Source organism: Thalassophryne amazonica, chromosome 6 (assembly GCF_902500255.1).
Source record: "Thalassophryne amazonica chromosome 6, fThaAma1.1, whole genome shotgun sequence".
In the NCBI taxonomy this organism is placed as follows: Eukaryota; Metazoa; Chordata; class Actinopteri; order Batrachoidiformes; family Batrachoididae; genus Thalassophryne; species Thalassophryne amazonica.
In genome coordinates this window covers 41,635,874-41,662,349 of record NC_047108.1, presented here as the reverse complement: position 1 = coordinate 41,662,349, position 26,476 = coordinate 41,635,874, and the positions used below count along the sequence as shown (strand labels likewise).

General features: G+C 41.4%; 1 protein-coding gene across 4 annotated transcripts in view; it reads right to left on the bottom strand.

Annotated features, from left to right (window-relative positions):
* flna (filamin A, alpha (actin binding protein 280)) overlaps window positions 1–26,476 on the bottom strand; it is a 136,280-nt gene that overhangs the window by 91,071 nt on the left and 18,733 nt on the right. For all 4 annotated transcript variants that reach the window (XM_034172055.1, XM_034172058.1, XM_034172057.1 and 1 more), the window contains exon 2: window positions 8,978–9,462. In XM_034172055.1, the coding sequence (XP_034027946.1) occupies window positions 8,978–9,347 (370 nt within the window). In that variant the 5' untranslated portion in view covers window positions 9,348–9,462. The remainder of the gene's footprint in view (window positions 1–8,977; window positions 9,463–26,476) is intronic.

Sequence of the window (26,476 nt, the reverse complement as noted above, 5' to 3'; positions counted from 1 at the left end):
GATAGTGGTATTAATTATTATTGTCACTTACTGAGACGTTGCTGGGCCGGTAACAGATTTACATTTATGCTACCTGTCTATAACTGTCCGCAGTAACGGGCAGGTATCCTAATACCCATCTGCTGTGCATAAAGTGATGACATCATAGCACGCACAACCCAAGAACTGTCTGCAGATGATAGCATGAAAAGGCGATAAGTGTGTTTTGGTCCCAATATGGATATTCCGGATGATTTTATCATTGATAGTCTGACAATGAACAGCAGCTAAAGCAGCCAGCTTGATAAGGACGCCCTGGCGAATTTGGGGAGCAGCGCGGTACCAGCCAACACGACAAAAGTTAAAGTGAGCCAACTTTTTATGTACGCGTTTGCTGGGTGTTGTGCGTTTTGAAATTACATTAAATATTGTTAATGTCATTCCACAGAGTAAAATCACCAGTGTTAAATTAACACTGACGGTGAGCATATGGTCCCACTCTGACCTGAGTAGGACCATATGTACACTGGGAGTGTTAACACTGTCAGTGTTAGTTTTACACTAGTGATTTTACTGTGCACGTGTTGTGTATCGAGAACCGGTTCCTTTCGGGTATTGTTAAGAAATGATTTGATCCACTGACATCAATAAGCTTTTTGCTTAGCGATTCCCTTAGCGGTCCTTCAAGAGTGGCTGTTTGCCAGGAAAATGATCATTACAGACCCACTGCAGGGTCTGTAATCAGTTTTTCCTGCAGCGCGGCTTTGCTTTGAACCTATGGAAGCAGTGATTCGCAGATCGAAGTAGTGCTTCGACCTGCTGCTTCGTTGATTCATTGTTTTATTTCGCTTTATCTTAATTTTTCCCTGCTAAAACCCTAAAGAACATACGAGGGCTGTCCGTAAAGTATAGGTCCTTTTTATTTTTTTCCAAAACTATATGGATTTCATTCATATGTTTTTACGTCAGACATGCTTGCACCCTCGTGCGCATGCGTGAGTTTTTCCACGCCTGTCGGTGACGTCATTCGCCTGTGAGCACGCCTTGTGGGAGGAGTCGTCCAGCCCCTCGTCGGAATTCCTTTGTCTGAGAAGTTGCTGAGAGACTGGCGCTTTGTTTGATCAAAATTTTCTCTAAACCTGTGAGACACATCGAAGTGGACATGGTTCGAAAAATTAAGCTGGTTTTCAGTGAAAATTTTAACAGCTGATGAGAGATTTTGAGGTGATTCTGTCTCTTTAAGGACTTCCCACAGTGCGAGACGTCGCTCAGCGCTCTCAGGCAGCGTCATCAGCCTGTTCAAGCTTAAAACCTCCACATTTCAGGCTCTATTGATCCAGGACGTCGTGAGAGAACAGAGAAGTTTCAGAAAAAGTCGGTTTCAGCATTTTATCCGGATATTCCACTTTTAAAGGAGATTTTTTTTAATGAAAGACGTGCGGATGGGTCCGCGCGTCGGGACGCAGCCGACGCGGCGTGGCGGCACAGGAAAAACACCTCCGTGTTGATAACCATTTGTAAAATCCAGGCGGCTTTTGATGGCTTTCAGTGGAGTGAGTATATGAGAAATTGTTTATCAGCTGGAGATGTTCCAACTTGTCCTCAAGGCTTCCAACAGAGGTGTTTTTCCTGTGGCGGAGCGTCGCGGCGGCTGCGAGCCGACGCTGCAATCCGCCTGCACGTCTTTCATTAAAAAAATCTCCTTTAACAGTGGAATATCCGGATAAAATGCTGAAACCGACTTCTTCTGAAACTTCTCTGTTCTCTCACGACGTCCTGGATCAATAGAGCCTGAAATGGAGGTTTTAAGCTTGAAACAGGCTGATGACGCCGCCTGAGAGCGCTGTGCGACGTCTCGCACCGTGAAAAGTCCTTAAAGCGACAGAACCACCTCAAAATCTCTCATCAGCTGTTAAAATTTTCACTGAAGACCAGCTTAATTTTTCGAACCATGTCCACTTCGATGTGTCTCACAGGTTTAGAAAAAATTTTGATCAAACAAAGCGCCAGTCTCTCAGCAACTTCTCAAACAAAGGAATTCCGACGAGGGGCTGGACGACTCCTCCCACAAGGAGTGCTCACAGGCGAATGACGTCACCGACAGGCGTGGAAAAACTCACGCATGCGCACGAGGGTTCAAGCATGTCTGACGTAAAAACATATGAATGAAATCCATATAGTTTTAGAAAAAAATAAAAAGGACCTATACTTTACGGACAGCCCTCGTATGTCTGAGTAATATTTACCTTTATGTTAAACCAACCTGTTATGGTCTTCTGAAACAATTGATAGGTGGATTTTATAACTTCAAAACGGGACAGATGCTAACGCGTTATCATGTCTATGGCATTTTCAATGTTAAAGTTAACATTAAGCTGTTCGCATCTCAGCATACATTAATAATAATAATAGCAACAACAACAATAGTAATAATAAGTCATAACTATTAATGCTACAATAACATTTTAGACAGACAAAAATAACCTGATGAAACAAAACAAAAGATAAAACCAACTAACAATGAAAATAAATACATATAGAAATAAATAAGTGTTTCCTGTGAACACTGACTCACACCTCCACTTCATCCCTGTTTTATTTAAGTTTAATGACAATTTGTTTTGGTCAAACCATATTTTCAATTTGTTAATTTCTTCAGTGATTTCCACCAGAACTATCTGTCAAGCTAGAAAACTGCTGCATCCTAGTAAGAGCAGAATACTACTGGAATTAATTTTAATAAGGAAAGTTTTTTTTCTCACCTAAATGGATGCTGCACTCACAGTTTATTGTCTGGAATAGCCCCAGATTGCATTTCAGAGCTTCTACAACCCCTGGCAAAAATTATGAAATCACCGGCCTCGGAGGATGTTCATTCAGTTGATTAATTTTGTAGAAAAAAAAAAAAGCAGATCACAGACATGACACAAAACTAAAGTCATTTCAAATGGCAACTTTCTGGCTTTAAGAAACACTAAGAAATCAAGAAAAAAATATTATGGCAGTCAGTAACGGTTACTTTTTTAGACCAAGCAGAGGAAAAAAATATGGAATCACTCAATTCTGAGGAAAAAATTATGGAATCACCCTGTAAATTTTCATCTTCAAAACACCTGCATCAAATCAGATCTGCTCATTGACATTGACCCTGTGCCATGACATTGACCCTACGTGTCTTCTTGCAAGGAATGTTTTCAGTTTTGCTCTATGGCAAGATGCATTATCTTGAAAAATGATATCATCCCCAAACATCCTTTCAATTGTCCAAAATATCAACGTAAACTTGTGCATTTATTGATGATGTAATGACAGCCATCTCCCCAGTGCCTTTACCTGACATGCAACCCCATATCATCAATGACTGGAAATTTACATGTTCTCTTCAGGCAGTCATCTTTATAAATCTCATTGGAACGGCACCAAACAAAAGTTCCAGCATCATCACCTTGCCCAATGCAGATTTAAGATTCATCACTGAATATGACTTTCATCCAGTCATCCACAGTCCACGATTGCTTTTCCTTCGCCCATTGTAACCTTTTTTTTCTGTTTAGGTGTTAATGATGGCTTTCGTTTAGCTTTTCTGTATGTAAATCCCATTTCCATTAGGCGGTTTCTTACAGTTCGGTCACAGACGTTGACTCCAGTTTCCTCCCATTCGTTCATTTGTTTTGTTGTGCATTTTTTGATTTGAGACATATTGCTTTAAGTTTTCTGTCTTGACGCTTTGATGTCTTCCTTGGTCTACCAGTATGTTTGCCTTTAACAACCTTCTCATGTTTGTATTTGGTCCAGAGTTTAGACACAGCTGACTGTGAACAACCAACATCTTTTGCAGCATTGCATGATGATTTACTCTCTTAAGAGTTTGATAATCCTCTCCTTTGTTTCAACTGACATATCTCTTGTTGGAGCCATGATTCATGTCAGTCCACTTGGTGCAACAGCTCTCCAAGGTGTGATCACTCCTTTTTAGATGCAGACTAACGAGCAGATCTGATATGATGCAGGTGTTAGTTTTGGGGATGAAAATTTACAGGGTGATTCCATAATTTTTTCCTCAGAATTGAGTGATTCCATATCTTTTCCCTCTGCTTGGTCTAAAAAAGTAACCATTACTGACTGCCACAATCTTTTTTCTTGATTTCTTAGTGTTTCTTAAAGCCAGAAAGTTGCCATTTGAAATGACTTTAGTTTTGTGTCATGTCTGTGATCTGCTTTTTTTCTACAAAATTAAACAACTGAATCAACATCCTCTGAGGCCGGTGATTCCATAATTTTTGCCAGGGGTTGTAGAATTCAAACATTTTTGTATGGGTGATGCTGGGGGTAATTTTGGGTTTCAACTTTTTTGTTTTTCACCATTTTCATCCCTGAATGTGTCAATCGTGAGTCACTTTTGCGCAGATTAAAGTCATTAACTGGGACTTTAATCTGCACGAGAAAGAAACGAGAATCATCCTCCGTTCTGTTCACAAGCTCCAAATGCTGCACAGCTCTCTGCCGAGTCAAGTTAGAACGATTGAGTCCAGTCGGAATTAATAAATTCAAAGTGAAACGCCGTTTAAATCAAATGACACCTCTTTCCAAACATTGTGATACAAACAAACTGCAATCGATAAAAACATTTTTTTCTTCCCAAAACGAGATGTCCTGCGCCGATGTGCAGCAGCCGGCTGAACTCAGTTCAGAGGTACGGCGTGACATTCATGCCAAAATGTCTGAAAGGAAATGCTTTTGACAAAAACTACAGATTTTATTTATGTCCAGAGATCAAGGATCCAGTGACCAATTTAAAATGTTGACGGAAAACCCGTAGTCTACTTTTAGTAGACAGAAAATTCACAAGAGGTATCGAATCAATAGATAACATCTTATCGATACCCATCCCTAATCTCAGTAAGTGATAATGCAAATAACATGTAGTTGTCGTGCGGTATGCATTTTCAGAGGCCCGACGTCCATGCCCAGTCGTCCAAAATGACTGATATTCGCCTGAGTTAGACCACCACTGTCTGTCAGACATGCTTAATTCTTGATGCAAGGAGAGCGCATATCTCACCCATATTGGCCTCTTCATTGGCTTCCTGTTAATTCTAGAATAGAATTTAAAATTCTTCTTCTTACTTATAAGGTTTTGAATAATCAGGTCCCATCTTATCTTAGGGACCTCGTAGTACCATATCACCCCAATAGAGCGCTTCGCTCTCAGACTGCAGGCTTACTTGTAGTTCCTAGGGTTTGTACGAGTAGAATGGGAGGCAGAGCCTTCAGCTTTCAGGCTCCTCTCCTCTGGAACCAGCTCCCAATTCAGATCAGGGAGACAGACACCCTCTCTACTTTTAAGATTAGGCTTAAAACTTTCCTTTTTGCTAAAGCTTATAGTTAGGGCTGGATCAGGTGACCCTGAACCATCCCTTAGTTATGCTGCTATAGACGTAGACTGCTGGGGGGTTCCCATGATGCACTGTTTCTTTCTCTTTTTGCTCTGTATGCACCCCTCTGCATTTAATCATTAGTGATCGATCTCTGCTCCCCTCCACAGCATGTCTTTTTCCTGGTTCTCTCCCTCAGCCCCAACCAGTCCCAGCAGAAGACTGCCCCTCCCTGAGCCTGGTTCTGCTGGAGGTTTCTTCCTGTTAAAAGGGAGTTTTTCCTTCCCACTGTAGCCAAGTGCTTGCTCACAGGGGGTCGTTTTGACCGTTGGGGTTTTACATAATTATTGTATGGCCTTGCCTTACAATATAAAGCGCCTTGGGGCAACTGTTTGTTGTGATTTGGCGCTATATAAAAAAATTGATTGATTGATTGATTTTATTTGTCAAGTTCTCACTGGTAGTATGTCCAGAGCAGATGGTCACCCCTTTGAGTCTGATCTGTTCAAGGTTTATTCACAGAATCCAATCCAGACATGTAGATTAGATTGAACTTTATTAATCCCTTGGGAAGACCCTCTGGGAAATTGAGGTTCCAGCACCATTATATAGCAGCACACAGGGTAAGAAGCACACAGAGTATGAAAAGTGAAAGTAAAAAAGGGGGAGGTGATGGTCTAGTGGTTAAAGCGTTGGGCTTGAGACCAGAGGACCCTTGTTTCAAATCCCAGCATGACCAGAAAAGTCACTAAGGGCCCATGGGCAAGGTCCTTAATCCCCTAGTTGCTCCCAGTGCATGGTGAGTACCTTGTATGGCAGCACCCTCACATCAGGGTGAATGTGAGGCATTATTGTTGAGTGTTTTGAGCATCTAATGCAGATGGTAGTTCAGTCACTACAATGTCCTCAGTGCTAGCTTTTGGTAGAGTGTCTACATACTCAGACTGGTGACATTTGGTGTACCAGGGTTTTGCACAACAGGCGCCATATTGTTGCCACGGTTATGATGCATTGATCACATTGTAAATAAAAAAAATGCAGCAGGTTGTTTGAGACATGGTTTTACATTCCAAATAGATTCAAAATTAATGGCTGTTGTGCATGTGGATGCAAGTTTCTGAAGATACAGAAAAGAGTTAAGTCAGCCTTGAGTAGTACACACTCCTTTCATAGTAGTCATTGTTAGTTACCATTTGCTGTAGTTGTCAGCTAGCTGAGCTCCATGCTAGGTATGAGCAGCGGCTGTCATATTAGCTAGTTATGTCACGTAAACAAATGTTATAAGTCTGTTCTCATATGCAATTGCTCTCAAAAAAAACAAAAAAAACAAAAACACTGGTCCGTTGTCTGACATACAAATTATTAGTAATCCAGTCACCTCATGAAAATTTTAAAAATGACTGTTCTGTTCAGGTGAGCTAGCCACTATATTCGCCATTTAGTCAGATATGCTAGATCAATTTCTTATGCATTTCAGAAAGTTTACATGCTTATTCTAATTCATTTCAGAAAAAAAAAATCATTTGCAAGTTTGCTTGGCAGCTGAGACATCAGGTTTAGAACCTCACAGCACGCTTCCACAAATAGTAGTTTTCAGCAGCACAAACTCTAGTTTGTCCACATTCATATCATGCATGGGACAGAGATGTTCTTCACAAGTTAATTTTTTTTTTTAATACGTAATGATTAAGATAAATGAACAGCTGTTTCATCCCATAAATGGCCAAACCTGATGAATAGCCCTCACAGCCCTACCTCTTTCTAAAAATGGTAGTTCCTGTGGAAAGTCTGAAGAAAGCAACAAGACAGTCACTCCCTGAGGGATGACACCGACTCATGTCTGATTCACCCAGAGACAAACTAACTTCTTCCTTTACTTCAGAGGTCATGCTCTGTTAAAGATTTTGACTCAGAAGAAAAGCAGGATGTTTGTTTATTCTGGACATGAGCAAGGACAAACTTTTCAGATAGATTTTTAAGTTGTCCTATTGAATTTATACTTAATATTGACACTTTGCAATACATTTTAGGGTCACATACTGGAGTGTGTCTGCAGACAACAGATCCAAGAAAGTTAGGGTACCAATATTCCCTGCACTGGTAACTGTAGGGCTTGGACAGCAAGACTGTATTTGAGTGAATTAGTAAGTGAATGAATGAGTTTGTCCATTGTTTGAGCAATAACTCAATTGCCCAAATGCTACAGTTTTGCAAGTTACCAGATGAAGACAAACCATTTCTAATTTGATGAGCTTTATTGCGTACACACAAAAATAAAGGCACCTTTTGTTTTGCCTGTGTGAAATTCCACAGACATACTGCCACTTGCTGGATGTGGGAAAATTAGAACAAGTGCAGCTGAACTCCTACACAGTTCGTTTGCCATGTTCTTCAAAGTCATTTCAACCACCGGTGCTTGCTGTCACGCCAAGTTCAGATAAGATGTTAACTGTGGGAGAAACGGTGCCCACTATGTGGGCAAATGAGTAACAGAATTCCAGTGCAACCAGAATTAAAGGTTAAATCATGTGCCTGAACTCTTTTGAAACAAATATTTCAAAACACGCTGCTACAATCAGCACATCTGTTAGATATGCAGAAAATTTTAATTAGTTAAGCAGTATGAACATTAAAACCGTTCCCTGGTGATTGGGATTAGCAAGGACTCCAAACATTTCATCAAACCCTTATGACAAATAATTAAGACTTGCTGTTTTACAGTCTAAACATGTATAAATAACGATAAATATGATCAACTAACGAATTATGTCCTGCTGCCTTCACTCAAGTTGCATCGCTCATCATTTGCATAAGATAGCGTTGTCATCTAGTTTGGCCTCGCCTAGTTAGCGGCATAGTGACCTATGCCATCTAGCTCATCAAAACCCCACTCACTGAAAATGAATGTAAACTAGTCAATTTTTCCTGTCTCTTCTGCCTAAAGCGACCAAGGGGTGACTGGGTCCCAGCCATGCTCGACTAACACCATTTCCAACGCTAGCCGAGTGGATAAACTACACCAATTCCAACACCTTAAGTGCATTTATGCATTGTTGATAGAGTTAAAAAAAAAAAAAAAAGCTTTCATTTCATCAAAATGAGATTTATATTTGTGAAAGATTCATGTCAGCCAGCTGCATGGAGGCACAGCCCATTAAACCCCATTTTTATGTCAAAGTGTGAGCCAGAGAGTGTCTAATGATGTGGACAGCCGGCCACAGCCCACATGAGCACAGACAATGGGCCTGTGTGTGCACAGGAGCCGGCCTGCTAGGCCTCAGACACATCCCGGCCCACAGACTGACTCGGAACCGGCTCGGCTCAGGCAGCAGATCGAGGCGCACAGAGCCCAGGGTCTCGCCGGTGCACGGCCCTACTCATCCCTCCACTCCAAAAGAAAAAAAGTGTCCCAACTGTACTAGAAAACAAAAGACGTGATTTCTCACAAAAACGTTTAGGGGTTTAACACTAAATGTTAAAAAAAAAAGTGATATTTTATGAGATATTTAATGTGTTTAAGTGCAAACCCGACCCAGTTTAGCTCTACTCGCATTTTTAACGCCAAACAGTCCCACCTGTGCTGACGTGATGTTCACTCAGTCATTGATTGAGGTTTCACCCACCTATGGACACGAGCTTGATGTTCTCCTTATCCAGGAACTCCAGAGCCACCGACACGTTCTCCAGCTGCATTTGGCGGAAAGTGGGCCTCTGGTTGTACTTTCTGAACATCTTCTTCTGGGACAGGACCTCCAGGAGCCCGATGAGCCGCAGCCCGTCGCTCAGGTCCGTTTGCAGATTCCCGATCCGCTTGTTGACGGACTTCAGGTGCTCGTTACACCAGCGGGTGAAGGTGTTCTGCTGGATTTTCTTCCATGGTGCGTCCTCGGCTAGGTCCTTCTCCGTGGCGGGCATTTCTGCGTCCTTATCCGGGGAGACAGCGTTGGGAGCGGGCGCGGCGCTCTGGTGGAGCCGGGGGTAGGACGCGCTCATTTTTATGCTCTCGGCCTGCTCTCTGTTCGCTGCTTATGTCTTTTCGGGCGGAGTTAACTTCACACGGCCACGCCCTCTTTCTCACTTTTTTTTCCTTCCCAAGCTTTCTTCTCGTCTGTGTGAGAGAAAAAGAACAATAAACAGCAGGAGTTATCAAAAGAGCGACATAAAGTAGAAAAGTAAGACTTTTCAGGTGAAGCTGGAAGCAGGAGTGATTCCCTCACACAGTGAGTCAGCATTATCACTGTTCAATATGTTGATTTAAGATTAACAACCAGCTGCTATCAGGGGCGGATCCAGAATTTTCTCGGTGTGGGGGGGGTTAAAGGTGAAATGATACATATGATCAATGTATCCGGGCAGATTAACCTCAATGGGCGGAGTTTCTCGGTGAAAACATGGTAGAACTCAATACATGTAATTTGGTCACTTTTCAAACGGGTCAGACCCGTCAATAAAGTCAATTTAATGTACAACGGTTCATTTTAGGTCAGCTTGGTGTATAAATCTCATCATTCCAGGCAATGGTAGTTCTCAGCTGCCATTAGAAGCAAGTTAGAGACAATAAATAACGGCTGATTTCAATAAAACAGCACACAGCCTGAGCGTGCTTTCACTGAGGGGCCAGTCACAGAAATATTAATTCTCACCTTCCGGTTGCTCACTTTGCCAAAGTGACCTAGCGCCGACCTTGAGAATAAAATAATTAGGTTCTTTGCATTATGAAAAGATGGAAAATTCCGAAATTTAATCTGAATCCTGTTGGAATTCTGCTGCTATGCAGGACTTCTTTGAAGTGTGCAAAACTAATACATGGATCTGGAATTATTCTAAATTTCCAGACTTTTTTTTTGTACTCCAGAATCACTGTTACTAGGCACATTTTCTTCACCCTCTAAACTGCGCAAACTGAAGTAGCGAATTGAAAATGGCAGTGGTTATCTGTACGTAGCCGTATTCGTATAGTAAAATTCTGTTTGTGCAATATTCCCGTGCAATATGATTCCACAGTTGTATATAATTCTCATTTTACATTTTACTTAGTCCACATTTCATTTTATTTTATTTTACTTTATCTTATGTTTATTTAGTTGTACATATACTCTGAACAATTTATTGTTAAATTTTATTATCCTTTATTTGGCTAAAAATTACTCGCACCACGGAACGCACCTTTTTGGAGTCGCACTCAAATCTTGTTGCATTGCAAATTACAATGACAATAAAGGCGATTCTGATTCTGTTTGTACGTAGTATCTCTCTCATTGGTCAATATAAGTCACGTGATTATGAGGCTATGTACTTGTATTTGCTATTGATAGAGGTGAGCCCCGTTAACTCACACAAGTTGGGGTCCACAGAATCGGGCCACAAGTTATCTGAAACTGTGAGTTAATGAAGTTGACCAAAACAATATACAGTATATTCTACAGTAGTCTAAATTTTTGGGGTCCACAAATTGACCACGGGTATAGCCGAATTGCAACTTAGGCATGTGCAAGTTAATGGGATTCACCTGTACATAGATTCCTAAACTATGTTTAGCACAACCATTAATCCTAACCATAACCATAACTCCTAACCTGAACCAGAACCATAATAAGGCTGCGCTATGTACGAATACAATTTTTCATTATTATATGATGTATAGAAAGCAGCACATGGCATTCTAAAATACCAACACAGTACGTGTGGACGAAGTTGAAGATGGATGGCTTGTTACACGTTATAAGAAATGACGGCAACACTGGATTTTAAAAAACAAAACAAGAAGATTAATATTTAGTGGGACTTAAACCTCCATCACTGCTATTATTACAATTATAGTTCACCTGAGAGCCTCGCTATAATGATGGTTCTCGACACAGGACAAAACCCACCAACAACCTTCAATAACTCAATGGAAATGCTGTCATTTCACAACTGTTTTTTTTTTATCAACATTCTAAAATATCTCTAAACATTTGTGCAAATCTCTAATTGAAATGCAACTACTGTTTGCTTCCTGCTTTTCTCGTGCACACCGGCTGGTAATCGGCCTCTGACCCTTAACTGGAATGAGGGTGTTCACTAAAATGGATGGATGAAATGAGCATGACTGCTACTTTCTACGTTATCTCTGGAGCTTGAAGATAGCGAAAGATAAGAAAAATTCAAAGTAGTGCCGACATCATCATCATCGATCATCATATGTGTTCCACACAGTATGCAAGCAGGGACATGCTGGGAATTTTTTGCACTCCCCTAATCTGCCCAATTCTAGAAGGGCACTGTGCACTTTAAACCTGACTCTAAACCTGATGTCTCAGTTGCCTAGCAACTTTACAACTTATTTTTATCTGAACTGTTTTAGGGTTAGGATTTCGATTTTGATAAGGGTTAAGGTTAAATTTTTGTGACATACATAAAGTTTGAAAATTTGAACAATACTGGAATTCTGGAATATTTCCAATTCCCAAATTGTACGGAACATATACATTTCAGAGAAATAAAACCTGAACCCTTATCCTAAACCATCCGTTTTCCATACTCCTGTTAGATATATTTGTGTGTTTCTATATTATTTTGTTATTTTGTTTTCTTTGCTATTTGTTTTGGTATTACGTAATTACTTTACTTACATGGTTATATTCTTAATTTAGTGTTCTTTGAGTCTGTTATTTGCCTAAATGTGCATGTTGAATTGGGTTGAACCGGTTTTACCACTTAGAACATAGAGATTCAAGTTACAATATAAATTATAATACAGTATGTCCTGTTATTGCGTGGGTTATGAGGCGGGGGCTGGACCTCCCTCTGTTCCCACGGGGATCAATAAGGGAAGGATTTTGTGAAATAAGGTCTGCATAAAACTGTTCTAGTCCTTTGTTTGAGGTTCTGACGGATGGATCTCCTACGAGAGAGAAGTTCTTCAGAATCCAGACCTGTTTTTCACTGTGACTTTGAATAAATTTAAATTGAGAAATAGTTTGTCTTTGTAAGGGACAGTATTACAATACGAACCGGGTGAAATTAACACTCCAATTAAGCGTCATGGGGGGGACTGGAGCCTATCCCAGCAGTCAAAGGGGCGTATGGCAGGGTAGTTGCTGGACATGGCGCCAGTCCATAGACAGACTAACACAGTCACACCTACAGACCATTTAAAGTTTCCAGTTCACCTTGAACCTGCATGTCTTTGGATGTAGAAGGAAGCCAGGGGACAGAAAGGCAACAGTGCTAACCACTAATCCACCATGCTGCCCGCCTATAAACAAGTGATTCCCAAAGTATGGGCCACAGCCCCTCTGTGATATCTGAAGGTACTGCAGGTTGGGGGGGGAGAATTCATCAACAATAAACAAAAACATCTTTAATTATCAAACTTCTAATGAACTGTGTTGGACTGTTTGGAACCTGTTGACGTCAAAGTATCAGTGGCGCACACCAAAATGTAAGTCCGTTTCTCTTGTTTATAAATTAATAAAATATCAAATGACAAGGATCTGTTTTAGCAGTTATATAAAACAAATAATGAATAATGTATTTTAATTCTTGCAATGGTAAGAATATTCATTATTTGTATAATATATATACTAGACCATCACTTAACCACTAGACCATCACCTGATGGTCTAGTGGTTAAGCATTGGGCTTCAGACCAGAGGATCCTTGGTTCAAAACCCAGCCAGACCGGAAAATCAGTAAGGTCCTTGGGCAAGGTCCTTAATCCACTAGTTGTTCCCAGTGTGTCGTGAGCGCCTTGCATAGCAGCACCCTGGCACCATGCAGTCCATATACGAGGTCTATTAGAAAAGTATCAGACCTTATTATTTTTTTCAAAAACCATATGGATTTGAATCACGTGTGATTACATCAGACATGCTTGAACCCTCGTGGGCATGCGAGAGTTTTTTCACGCCTGTCGGTTACGTCATTCGCCTGTGGGCAGTCTTAGAGTGAGGAGTCGCCCACCCTCTCGTCGATTTTTTCATTGTTTAGGAATGGCTCAGAGACTGCTGCTTTGTTTGATCAAAATTTTTTCAAAACTCTAAGGCACAACTGAGTGGACACCATTCGATAAATTCAGCTGGTTTTCGGTAAAAATTTTAACGGCTGATGAGAGATTTTGGTCTGGTAGTGTCACCGTAAGGACGGCCCGCGGCACCTGACGGCGATCTGCGCTTCGAGGCGGCAGCGTCTCGCCGTTTCAAGTTGAAAACTTCCACATTTCAGGCTCTGTTGTCCCAGGAAGTCGTCAGAGAACTTTCAGAAGAAGTCGGCATGAGGAGTTTATTCGGACATTCCATTGTTAACGGACATTTTGTAATGAAAGAACGTGCGGGCAGAGTCGCATGTCGGGCTGGACCCGACCGCGGGGGGTCGCGACAGGAAAAACACCTCCGTTGGAAACCTTAACGGGCAAGTTGGAACATGCCCAAGCTGTTAAACAATTTCTCAGTTACTCACTTGTTGAAAGCCATCAAAAGCCGCCTGAATTTTACAAATGGTTTTCAACATGGAGGTGTTTTTCCTGTCGCGGCGCACACAGATTTGCCGAGTCGTCACGGAAACGACTCGGCGAATTTGCGCGTACGTCTTTCATTAAAAAAATGTCCTTAAACAGTGGAATGTCCGCATAAAGTCCTCATGCCGGCCTCTTCTGAATCTTCTCTGTTCTCTCACGATGTCCTGGGTGAATTAAGCCTTAAATTAGGATGTTTTCAGGTCGAAACAGGCCAACGACGGCGCCTGGAAGCGCTGCACGACGTCCTGCTCTGTGGGAAGTCCTTACAGCGACAGAAACACCCCATAATCTCTCATCAGCCGTTAAACTTTTCACCGAAAACCAGCTTAATTTCTCGAATAGTATCCACTCGGATATTCCTCACAGGTCCAGAAAAATTTTTGATAAAGCAACGCGCGCCGTCTGGAGCAGCGTGTGAAACAAAGGAATTCAGCCGAGAGGGCGGGACCACATCTCACTCAAGGCCTGCCCACAGGGAAATGACGTCACCGACACGCGTGAAAAAACTCACGCATGCGCATGAGGGTTCAAGCATGATTGGTGGAATCGCACTTCATTCAAATCCATATAGTTAAAAAAAAAATAAAAGGGTCGGTTTATTGTCTAATAGACCTCGTATATTCAGAATATTATACAAATAATGAATGTTTATTAGTTCAATGGTATGAATATTTCACAAGGTGAAAGCTGGAACATACCTTTTCACAAACTAAATATTCGTTCCATTGAAAGAATGTAAAAACATTCATGATTTGTTTTATATAAGAGCTAAAATAGATCCTTGTCATTTGATATTTTATTAATCAACAGTCCAACACGACTTTAAATAGGAGTCCAAAAATGATTCTGACAATGTAGTCTGTGATGCCATGCACCTAGTGTACTAACAAAAAAAAGAAAAAAAAAAGACTGTGTACTTCCTCAGTGCAACGAAAAAAATCACGTCAGAAATTAGTCCAACTTTTCATTCTAACATCCTCCTAACAGCTCTTCATGCCTCCAGATGGCTTAGCATAGTGGATGTGTGTGTGTGTGTGTGTGTGTGTGTGTGTGTGTGTGTGTGTGTGTGTGTGTGTGTGTGTGTGTGTGTGTGTGTGTGTGTGTGTGTGTGTGTGTGTGTGGTGTGTGTGTGTATTAGAAAAATTAGCACCATTAATTAAATCATTGTCCGTCAGCAAAACAAACTGCATGTTTAGCTAAATGGTGCCCCCACTAGTGGGTCGGGTTCACAGTGTGCAATGGTACAAAATGTACAGAACCAAATTTGCACATTAAATGGAACTAAATTGAATGCTAAATGCTATGCAACACAAATGGGACAAATAATTCATGTCACATGACATACAATCCACCAATCAAATGACAAGGATCCACTCAGCTGTTATATAACTGTAACGGCTATAACTATAACTATAAAGTTATAATAACTTTTATATGATACGTAATACGTATTATATGTCATGTGCAAAACATGTTTGTCCCATTGTGATGTCACCACTGTGCATTTTTGTACTATTTACCGTTCATTTTTGTCCCATACATTTCGCTGTATTCAAGGTTGGGTAGGATTACTTTGAAAGAATACATGTGGATTACATGTATGTATGTATGTACATACATTTGGATTACTTGTAATCTGATTACTTTTGGATTACATTTCAAAGTAATCCTACCCAACCCTGGCTCTATTACAAGTTTCCATTGCATGCTTTTTGTAAAAATGTTTCCGTGATATGTGGAAGCTAAATCCAACAGCTGTTCGCGGGGACATCTGTAGAGGCTGTCGAACTGATGCCAGATGAAGAACTGGACAAATTCTTTCACTATATTAAAGAAAGTAGACGTGCTCTACATAGAATTCAGTGACGTGAACTCAGTGTTGTGTCAGCGATACTGAGGATATTTGAACTGTAAAAGATAATCATGGGAGAAAAATTGCACAGTATAACCCATTTAAAGAAGCACATCAGATATATTAATGTTTGAGCCTAAATATATGCATGTGTACATTACTATACTGGCACACTTTCTCTAATCCACAAAACAAAAATAAAGGGTTCATACTGAGCATTTTAAAATCTGTTTTTATGTGACACATGGTTGGGGTTTCATGTGAAACAAACCCAAATTCCCACATTTCTATTTCTGTGTCTGTGCAAGGAGAAATTCTGCAGCTGTAAGCAAAACACAGTCTGCAAAGACTCTATTTAGATTTGAGTGACACCCAGGAACTCCTGCTCAGTATAGGAGACACACCCAATGTTATATTTATGACAGAGGTGGGACGAAGTCACTGTCAAGTCATTCTCAAGTCATGAATCTGCAAGTCCCAAGTCAAGTCTCAAGTCTGCTTGCAAATGACTGGTGGTGATTATGACCTGAGACTTGACTTGGGACTTGCTGATTCATGGCTTGAGAGTGACTTACTCCCACCTCTGCTTTATGACACGCAAACACAGAATGTGGACCTGCGCTCAAACTGACAAATCCTTTGCGATATCCACTGCTGTGATTTGCAATTCAGTTTGAATGCAAGGCAGGTGGGAGATGAAGATACGCTACTACCTCTGTGGGGGGGGGAGAGGGGGTGTGGCAAGCAGCACCTACTTTCCACTGAAAGCAGTGTTTCTTAAAATATGTTCAGTCCTTCCCTCTGCTCAAAATGATGCTAATGTAATCTGTGGTTAGACCAACAAAACATGGAAAAACATTGTCTGTCTGAATGTGTTGCTAGTCTCAGTTGTACTTCCCCTCTGTTTAATTTCATCCACTTGAAATAGAGAATGGATCCGTGCACGTTTGTCAGTTGTGAAGTGATGAGAATGTCATCCTCTTGATTTAAATCTGACCAACAAGTGTTGATTGGCTGACCGCTCCTACACCATCATTGTGACCAAATTGTTACACAAGCAGGACAATGTTGGAGAAAAATAATTTTGTCCATTGACAAAGTAACACTCCTTCACCAAGTATCATACAGTTTCAAAAATGAAAGGCATCAGAGGGCTCATGCATAGCCTGCACGCTACACAATACAATATTAATGTACAAGTAAATGCACACATCTCTAATGGTGCTTCTATTTATCACTTCATCATATGACTTTTGTGTGGTTTCATTATAAAGTCATTCATACCAATCAATCACAAATATTCAATATAGGCTTTAAATCATCCATTGAAGTTTCTTGGTTGTTGAACAATACAAAAAAGGTGTTTTCAGACCATTATCATGCTATCACTGCTTCATCAATGTGCAGGATAACAACTTCAGTGCTTGTGTACAGTCTGCTGTGTCTGACTGGGAGTGAGTCCAGTGTTTTTACTTTGCTGAAAAAGTGGATGATATGGCTTCTTTAAATCATTGCTTCTTTAACTGTGTAGTGAGTTCCTCATGGGATGTGCATGATTATTGCAGGGGCATGAGGATGGCTGAGGGGGGCCAATGTGAAGTGTAAATGATGTTAAATAAAGTTATTAAAACTGAAGATATGTGTGTAATCCGCAGCACCCATCTAGGGCCCTATCTACACCCTGTGCAGGGCATCTTGCAGTCACAAGTGTCATTGCTCATTACATAGACTGTGTGTGTGTGTGTGTGTGTGTGTGTGTGTGTGTGTGTGTGTGTGTGTGTGTGTGTGTGTGTGTATATATATATATACGAGGGCTGTCAATAAAGTAACGGTCCTTTTTATTTTTTCAAAAACTATATGGATTTCATTCATATGTTTTTACGTCAGACATGCTTGAACCCTCGTGCGCATGCATGAGTTTTTCCACGCCTGTCGGTGACGTCATTCGCCTGTGAGCACTCCTTGTGGGAGGAGTCGTCCAGCCCCTCGTCGGAATTCCTTTGTCTGAGAAGTTGCTGAGAGACTGGCGCGTTGTTTGATCAAAATGTTTTCTAAACCTGTGAGACACATCGAAGTGGACACGGTTCGAAAAATTAAGCTGGTTTTCAGTGAAAATTTTAACGGCTGATGAGAGATTTTGAGGTGAGACTGTCGCTTTAAGGACTTTTCACGGTGCGAGACGTGCGGACGGATCCGCGCGTCGGGACGCAGCCGCCGCGACGCTCCGCCACAGGAAAAACACCTCTGTTGGAAGCCTTAAGGACAAGTTGGAACATGTCCTGCCTGTTAAACAATTTCTCATATACTCACTCCACTGAAAGCCATCAAAAGCCGCCTGGATTTTACAAATGGTTATCAACACGGATGTGTTTTTCCTGTGCCGCCGCACCGCGTCGGCTGCGTCCCGACGCGCGGATCCGTCCGCACGTCTTTCATTAAAAAAATCTCCTTTAACAGTGGAATATCCGGATAAAATGCTGAAACCCACTTCTTCTGAAACTTCTCTGTTCTCTCACGACGTCCTGGATCAATAGAGCCTGAAATGTGGAAGTTTTCAGCTTGAACAGGCTGATGACGGCGCCTGAGAGCGCTACGCGACGTCTCGCACCGTGAAAAGTCCTTAAAGCGACAGTATCACCTCAAAATCTCTCATCAGCCGTTAAAATTTTCACTGAAAACCAGCTTAATTTTTCGAACCGTGTCCACTTCGATGTGTCTCACAGGTTTAGAAAAAATTTTGATCAAACAACGCGCCAGTCTCTCAGCAACTTCTCAGACAAAGGAATTCCGACGAGGGGCTGGACGACTCCTCCCACAAGGAGTGCTCACAGGCGAATGACGTCACCGACAGGCGTGGAAAAACTCACGCATGCGCACGAGGGTTCAAGCATGTCTGACGTAAAAACACATGAATGAAATCCATATAGTTTTTGAAAAAAATAAAAAGGACCGTTACTTTATTTACAGCCCTCGTATATATATATATATATATATATATATATATATATATATATATATATATATATATATTAGGGGTGCCGGAAAAAATCGATTCACACGATTCAATCGCAATTCTTATTAAGATTCTGAATCGATCCAAAATGTCCAAGAATCGATTTTTAAAAAGCATTTTTTAAAACATTTTCTTACTTACTCGCTGCATGTACTGTTTGTCAGGCAACGGCCTCCGTACTACAGCGTCCCCGTGAGGGGAAGGTCCAGCATGCTTCAAACATTCGTGAGGTGAAGCTTAGCATGGTGGACAAAGAGCTAATTCAGCCAGCACCGTCTTTGCTGAAGGCAAATGTTTGGGCGCATTTTGGATTTTATTGTTTGCTGCATAAGAAGGAGCTTGACATGACTTGTGCAGTGTGCAAAATCTGCAAAATGAAAGTCAAGTACTTCGGAAACACTTCAAATCCACAAGCCCACATGCGACACCATCACCCGGAGCTAAACAAGCGGAACAGTGGCTGCCGACTACAGACCGACTACAGACCAGCGCTTCGCTAAACTGCCAGCCAACTCTGAACAAGCAAAGCAGATAAGTAAATTTACGTCTTTAGAATCACTTGATTAACCTTGTAAAGCTGCATTTTCTTAAACATAAACATTTTTTAAGTAATATAACTATTTCTCAGAGCTCTTTCAATTGAAAAGCGATTCTGAATCAAATCATCACCCCAAGAATCGGAATCGAATGGAATCGTGAGTTGTTGTAAGATTCACATCCCTAATATATATATATTGTTGGTGTTGTCCATTCGGCTGCTCCCGATTCATTCGGGGTCGCCACAGCAGATACAGCCATAACCGCATTGGTATTTGGCACAAGTTTTACGCTGGATGCCCTTCCTGACGCAACTCCATGTATGTGTGTGTGCATGTGTAAGGCTTAGATCCCAAACAAACTGGTGAGAGCTGAAATATGCCGTTTGTTATGCTTATGTATTTTGGGTCAAGGATGAATGCCACGAAAATGGAAACTTGATAAGACTAATATTTTTGGAGAAACTACAGATATTAGCTAAGAACAGTGAACAATGGACATTGATAATTACATTCTGGACTCCCACTCCATTCCAGCAGGGGGCGGTAAATCATCTATATATTAAAAGGCTGTGTGTGTGTGTGTGTGTGTGTGTGTGTGTGTGTGTGTGTGCGCGCGCTTATGTATTTTGGGTCAACGATGAACGCCACCAAAACGGAATGTTGATAGAACTAATATTTTTGGAGAAATTATGGATATTAGCTAACAACACTTTACATTGATAATTACATTCTGGATTCACCTGCCATTCCAAATCATTATAGAAACTTTGCTTAATTTATTACCACCCTTGAAAAATGTTAGCTACCTACTTTATAAACACACACACACACACACACACACACACACACACACACACATATATATATATATATATATATATATATATATATATATATATATATATATATATATATAGGATTAATCCTGCATGATGTCACCCATAGGTTTTCAGCATCCTCTGGAGTGGACATGATGGCTGTAGCATCTTCTGGAGTGGACCTGATGGCTGTAGCATCCTCTGGAGTGGACCTGATGGCTGTAGCATCCTCTGGAGTGGACCTGATGGCTGTAGTATCTTCTGGAGTGGACTTGATGACTGCAGCATCCTCTGGAGTGGATCTGATGACTGTAGCATCCTCTGAAGTGGACTTGATGGCTACAGCATCCTCTGGAGTGGACCTGATGGCTGTAGCATCTTCTGGACTGGACTTGATGACTGCAGCATCCTCTGGAGTAGATGCGATGGCTGCAGCATCTTCTGGAGTAGTCGCGATGGCTGCAGCATCCTCTGGAGTAGCCTCGATGGCTGCAGCATCCTCTAGAGTAGACTCGGTGGCTGCAGCATCCTCTGAAGTAGGCTCAAGGCCTGCAGAGTTCTCTGGAGTGGACCTGATGGCTGTAGCATCCTCTGGAGTGGACTTGATGGCTGTAGCATCCTCTGGAGTGGACCTGATGGCTGTAGCATCTTCTGGACTAGACTTGATGACTGCAGCATCCTCTGGAGTGGACCTGATGGCTGTAGCATCTTCTGGAGTGGATTTGATGGCTACAGAATCTTCTGGAGTGGACCTGATGGCTGCAGCATCCTCTGGAGTGGACCTGATGGCTGTAGCATCTTCTGGACTGGACTTGATGATTGCATCATCCTTTGGAGTAGATGCGATGGCTGCAGCATCTTCTGGAGTAGACGCGATGGTTGCAGCATCCTCTAGAGTAGACTCGGTGGCTGTAGCATTCTCTGAAATAGGCTCAAGGCCAGCAGAATCCTTAGGAGTAGACGTGATGGCTGCAGCATCCTCTGGAGTGGAGTTGGTGACAGCCTCTGTAGTAAACTGAAGTAGGTAGGTAGCTAGACAGGAAATCCTGAAGTAGACTCTGGGCCTATTGGACACTCTGGTGTGGACTCTAATTATGTTAGAAACTATGGAGTACACTCTGGGAACATAGGAAGCTCAGAAGCAGACTCTGAAGGTACAGCGGGGTACAGTGAGGAGTCAAGCTTCAGCAGGAGCAGAAGGCTGCAGAGCCCCTACAAAGTGCTGAAGATTTCTGCTGTGAAGGTGGGAGCAGTGGAGAGTGCTGCATTAATTGCTGAGGCACTATGGAGCACCACAGTGATGACTACAGGCTGAAGAGATGACTGAGGAGCCATTGAAGGCTGCAGAGATGACTGGGTCATTTAAGGCAGCAATGATTATTTCGGCGTCAACAACAGCAAAGAAGACCAAGGCATCAAAAGCAGTGGAGGAGACTGCTGTTTTGGAGGTGGCAGAGGAGACGATTGAGATGTTGGCAGTAGTGGAGATGACTGAAGGGCTGATGGCTGTGACGGTGAGTGATGTGCTGGCATCTGCAGTGGTGAAGAGCAGTCTGTAGACTATTGTGCAAGATAAACACCTGGATCCATGAGGTACAGAGGTATGTGGTCTTGTGAAATGTTTTATTTTCGTTTATGCAGTTCTGGTATGTGCTTGTGGATCTCAGGATAATTAATTAGTGTCCAAGGCATGAAGGTTCTTGTTGAGGAAGATGTTGTGCACTAAATCCTGAATGTGATGTAGTGCTTGTTTTAAATAAACCAGATTGAGAAGTGAGAGAGTGGAAAACAAAACCTTGTGGTTGTGAAGAGTCCTCTGATTAAATAAACAGCCTGCATCATTGAATCCAGAGAAGGAAGCAGACAGATGAATATTGTTAGTGATCAGAGTCCATGCATTTTCCAGAAATTGAGAACATTTATTGGGGTTGTTAACAAGTACAGTAATCTCAGCTTTTGACCATCGCTGACTGACACATCCTGCAGCTATTTTGGTTGTAAGTGACAGATTGTTTTGAGGGTTGATGGAATTGAACAAAATCTCTGTGACATTCCGTTGCTGATTTATTAGTGGAAATATGATGCAAAGTTCATCTGGATGCGCTGGCGTGTTAGTAGACCCCAGAAGGTTAACAGTCCAAAAATGCTTCTCACACAGGGAAAATCTGGGGGGTTGCCTACTGGTTCATCCTGGTTAGTGTATTCTGTCACAGAGAGTGCTGAACTGAACCCAGTTTCAGCCACAAAAAAAGGCACAAGGAAGCACAGATGTAAAATAACAAAATATTTATTGCCAGAAGTGGTGGGTCCAAAAATACGACTGAACACTCCAAGTAAAACATGGTAGAAAGCAAAACACATGAGAGCCCCTGGGCAACACACACACTGGAGACAAGCAGGGAAATCATGAGAAGAAATCACAGGAACAACTAGGATAGGAAATGGCTGTACTTAAACTAGTATTCATAACAAGAGGATACCAGAACCAGAGGGGAGCCGGAGACCAGAGAGAGAGAGAGAGAGAGAGAGAGAGAGAGAGAGAGAGAGAGAGAGAGAGAGAGAGAGAGAGAGAGAGAGAGAGAGAGAGAGGAAATTGACCTGGAAACAGTAAACAGGGTGCAAAGACACAAGGCATACACAAGGAGGAGATGTCACATGAACAACATGATAATTAACAAGAAGCAGAATCACAATCTAACAAGGAGGGAATTATCTCTAGAGGCTGAAAGAACAAATAACATGGGATAGTGTAACACAAGGAATGAATAACATGAGTAAAAAAAACACCAGAGAGTAATAAAACACAGGCATATAATATGCACAAGACTGAAGCAAAACCCCAGAGTCTGGAATAACACACCAAAAACATGAAGCACGACAGTGCAGTGTCTGCATCCTTATCTCAGACATGCGTCTAGACACCAGCTTTTCCCACCTCCTCTGTGTGTTTGCACAGAATAAACAGTCAGATGAGCTCATGCACAAAGTACAAACCTGCTCCTGATGATAGCAGTTCTGTCGCTGTCAGCAACCAGCATGATGTCAAAATGCAACAAGGTTAATGTTTGGATGAAGGATGGGTATTTTAGTTTTCACTAAAATCTCTTGCAGTTATGCTGCTGTGTATCACAGACTTGATTGATGCCCAGGAGTGTGTGTCTATGTCTGTACTTGGTGCTGTAAATACCAATTCTGAAGATTTTTGACTGGAGATGAAGAAAGGATGAATGTTATAATTCAAATACTTTGTAACATGTGCCATTTCTGCTGTGCTCACTCCTCAGTGAAATATGATTTAACACTTTATTTACTGTGAATGACTGGACAGGGACAGAAGATATGGAACAGGAATACATAATCAAAAAGTAACTGCAGTTAAGTGTTCAGTTTCATTTATGCACAGAATAAATTAGCATCACTCTTCACTGAGGTGCAGCACAGCAAAGTTTGGCATTGCCATGTAGTGCAGCGGATAACTGAAATAAATGCTTAAAATGGTGATGCAAGCACCAAATTTGGCACACATACTCCTTAGACATTACTCTTTTAAAAATGCCGGGTACCCACGTGAACTTTCAATAGGCGGCCAAGAAGGGGTCAATTGAAGTATTACACAGGGGTCAAAATTTAAAAGTGCTCCAATCATATTAAAAGGTATTCCATATTTTTTTAAATTTTATTTATTTATTTATTTATTTTTAATTAATTTATTTATTTATTTTTTGCCTTCTTAGGAAGATGGGACCTGATTATTCAAAACCTTATAAGTAAGAAGAAGAATTTTAAATTCTGTTCTAGAATTAACAGGAAGCCAATGAAGAGAGGCCAATATGGGTGAGATATGCTCTCTCCTTCTAGTCCCTGTCAGTACTCTAGCTGCAGCATTTTGAATTAACTGAAGGCTTTTTAGGGAACTTTTAGGACAACCTGATAATAATGAATTACAATAGTCCAGCCTAGAGGAAATAAATGCATGAATTAGTTTTTCAGCATCACTCTGAGACAAGACCTTTCTAATTTTAGAGATATTGCGCAAATGCAAAAAAGCAGTCCTACATATTTGTTTAATATGCGCATTGAATGACATATCCTGATCAAAAATGACTCCAAGATTTCTCACAGTATTACTAGAGGTCAGGGTAATGCCATCCAGAGTAAGGATCTGGTTAGACACCATGTTTCTAAGATTTGTGGGGCCAAGTACAATAACTTCAGGTTTAACTGAGTTTAAAAGCAGGAAATTAGAGGTCATCCATGTCTTTATGTCTGTAAGACAATCCTGCAGTTTAGCTAATTGGTGTGTGTCCTCTGGCTTCATGGATAGATAAAGCTGGGTATCATCTGCGTAACAATGAAAATTTAAGCAATGCTGTCTAATAAAACTGCCTAATGTCTAAGGAGTATGTGTGCCAAATTTGGTGCTTGCATCACCATTTGAAGGATCCCTCAGTAAATTTTCACTTATCTGGTGCACTAATGAGAGCAGCTTGTGCCTTTCCCCCCCTAAAGCTGTGCTTCAGCTGTTGTAGTTGGATAAATTAGCCAATATGTCACCTCTGCCAAACCTCTGTGTGCTGTTTTTCTATCTGTTGTAGATCATTTGCTCAGAAATGTTGTGGAGACATGGGACTTGGTTCATGGAACAATTGATTAAATTTAAGTGATGATCTGGTTCTGCTTCAGAATGGATTTCTTTTTCTTAATCTTTACCATTCTCACAGAACCTGCACTATGACATCACAAAGTTCTGTATTCTCCACACACACACACACACACACACACACACACACACACACACACACACACACACACACACACACACACACACATAGAACAAATCCAGAAGAAATCTGCTGTCTGTTGTCGAATATGATATAAAATCTGTTCAGTTTTTTATTGGGTTGAATTTCCAGTGGGGCAGCACGGTAGTTTAGTGGTTAGCACTGTCGCCTCACAGCGAGAAGGTCATAGGTTCAATTCCCGCCTGTGGCCTTTCTGTGTGGAGTTTGCATGTTCTCCCCGTGTTTGTGTGGGTTTCCTCCCACATCCAAAGACCTGCGGGTTAGGTGGATTGGAATCTTTAAATTGTCCATAGGTGTGCGAGTGGGTGTGAATGTGTTTGTCTGTTTGTGGCCCCGCGACAGACTGGTGTCCTGTCCTGGGTGAACCCCGCCTCACGCTCTATGACTGCTGGGACAGGCTCCAGCCCCCCACAACCGTTGATTGGACTAAGCGGTTGAAGATGAGTGAGTGAGTGAGTGAGTGAGTGAGTGAATTTCCAGTAAACCTACATTTATGTTAACACATAACTGTATACAGTTGAGATTGGAGGAGGAGCCAGATATTTGGCGTGTGCCATGATTAAGTACTGTAATAGGAATTATGTATATGTGCTCTCTGCATGTCCTTCTTGTCATTACAGCATAGAGACTGTGACTGTCCGAATACAAATAGTGTAACTCTAATGTTGGAAAAGGCATAAAACCATTATTGAATCACTGCCTGAAAGAATTTATTACTGTGAGACACTGATGAAATAGTATAGTTATGTCACATTATCTTACAAAACAAATACAGGTTAATGACGATGCCTTTACTCTGTGGTTGACCAGCATGTAACTGTTTTGGCCAAATAGTGAGGGAACACAACTGAATACAAACTTCTATTGAACTTAGTAGAACTTGGATGAATTCTCGCAAAAATTAAAATGTTATTGCATAAAAACCATGGTATTATTACCTCCTGACCTGATAGCAGTGAGCAGAGGTCATGTGATCGCCCTGTATGCTGTCTGTCTGTTGCAGAGAGTAAAGCTCAAAAAGGGGTTTAAGTATTACAATATTTGTAGAGTGGTGGTTTTTGAGTTGAGGAAGATTTTAGCAAATTTTGGTAGTAAAATCTAAAATACTTTTTAAGGGACTTTACTAACCCAGCTCATGTCTATATATACAGTACCAGTCAAAGGTTTGGACATGAAAGTGTGTATGCATGCGTACACACACACACACACACACACACACACACACACACACACACACACACACACACACACACACACACACACACACACACACACACACACACACATTCTAGTTTTTTGTTTTTTTTTACCCCCTCTCCGTGAGTAACAGCAATGACTGTAAAGATGAGAAAAAAATGTGACTGTGCAGTTTTTATGACTAAATAAGGAGTTCAGTGCCAGGAGCCACAGTGTGGCCTCCAGCCATTCACAGGGGTTCAACATTGACTGTCCACATGTGAGCGTGCATGTGGGTGTGAGACTTATCATGAGAGAATCTGAAGAATGCCCCTCACTTCTGTAACAACCCCCCATAAAAGAACCCCATTAAAATGCATTACACACACACACACACACACACACACACACACACACACACA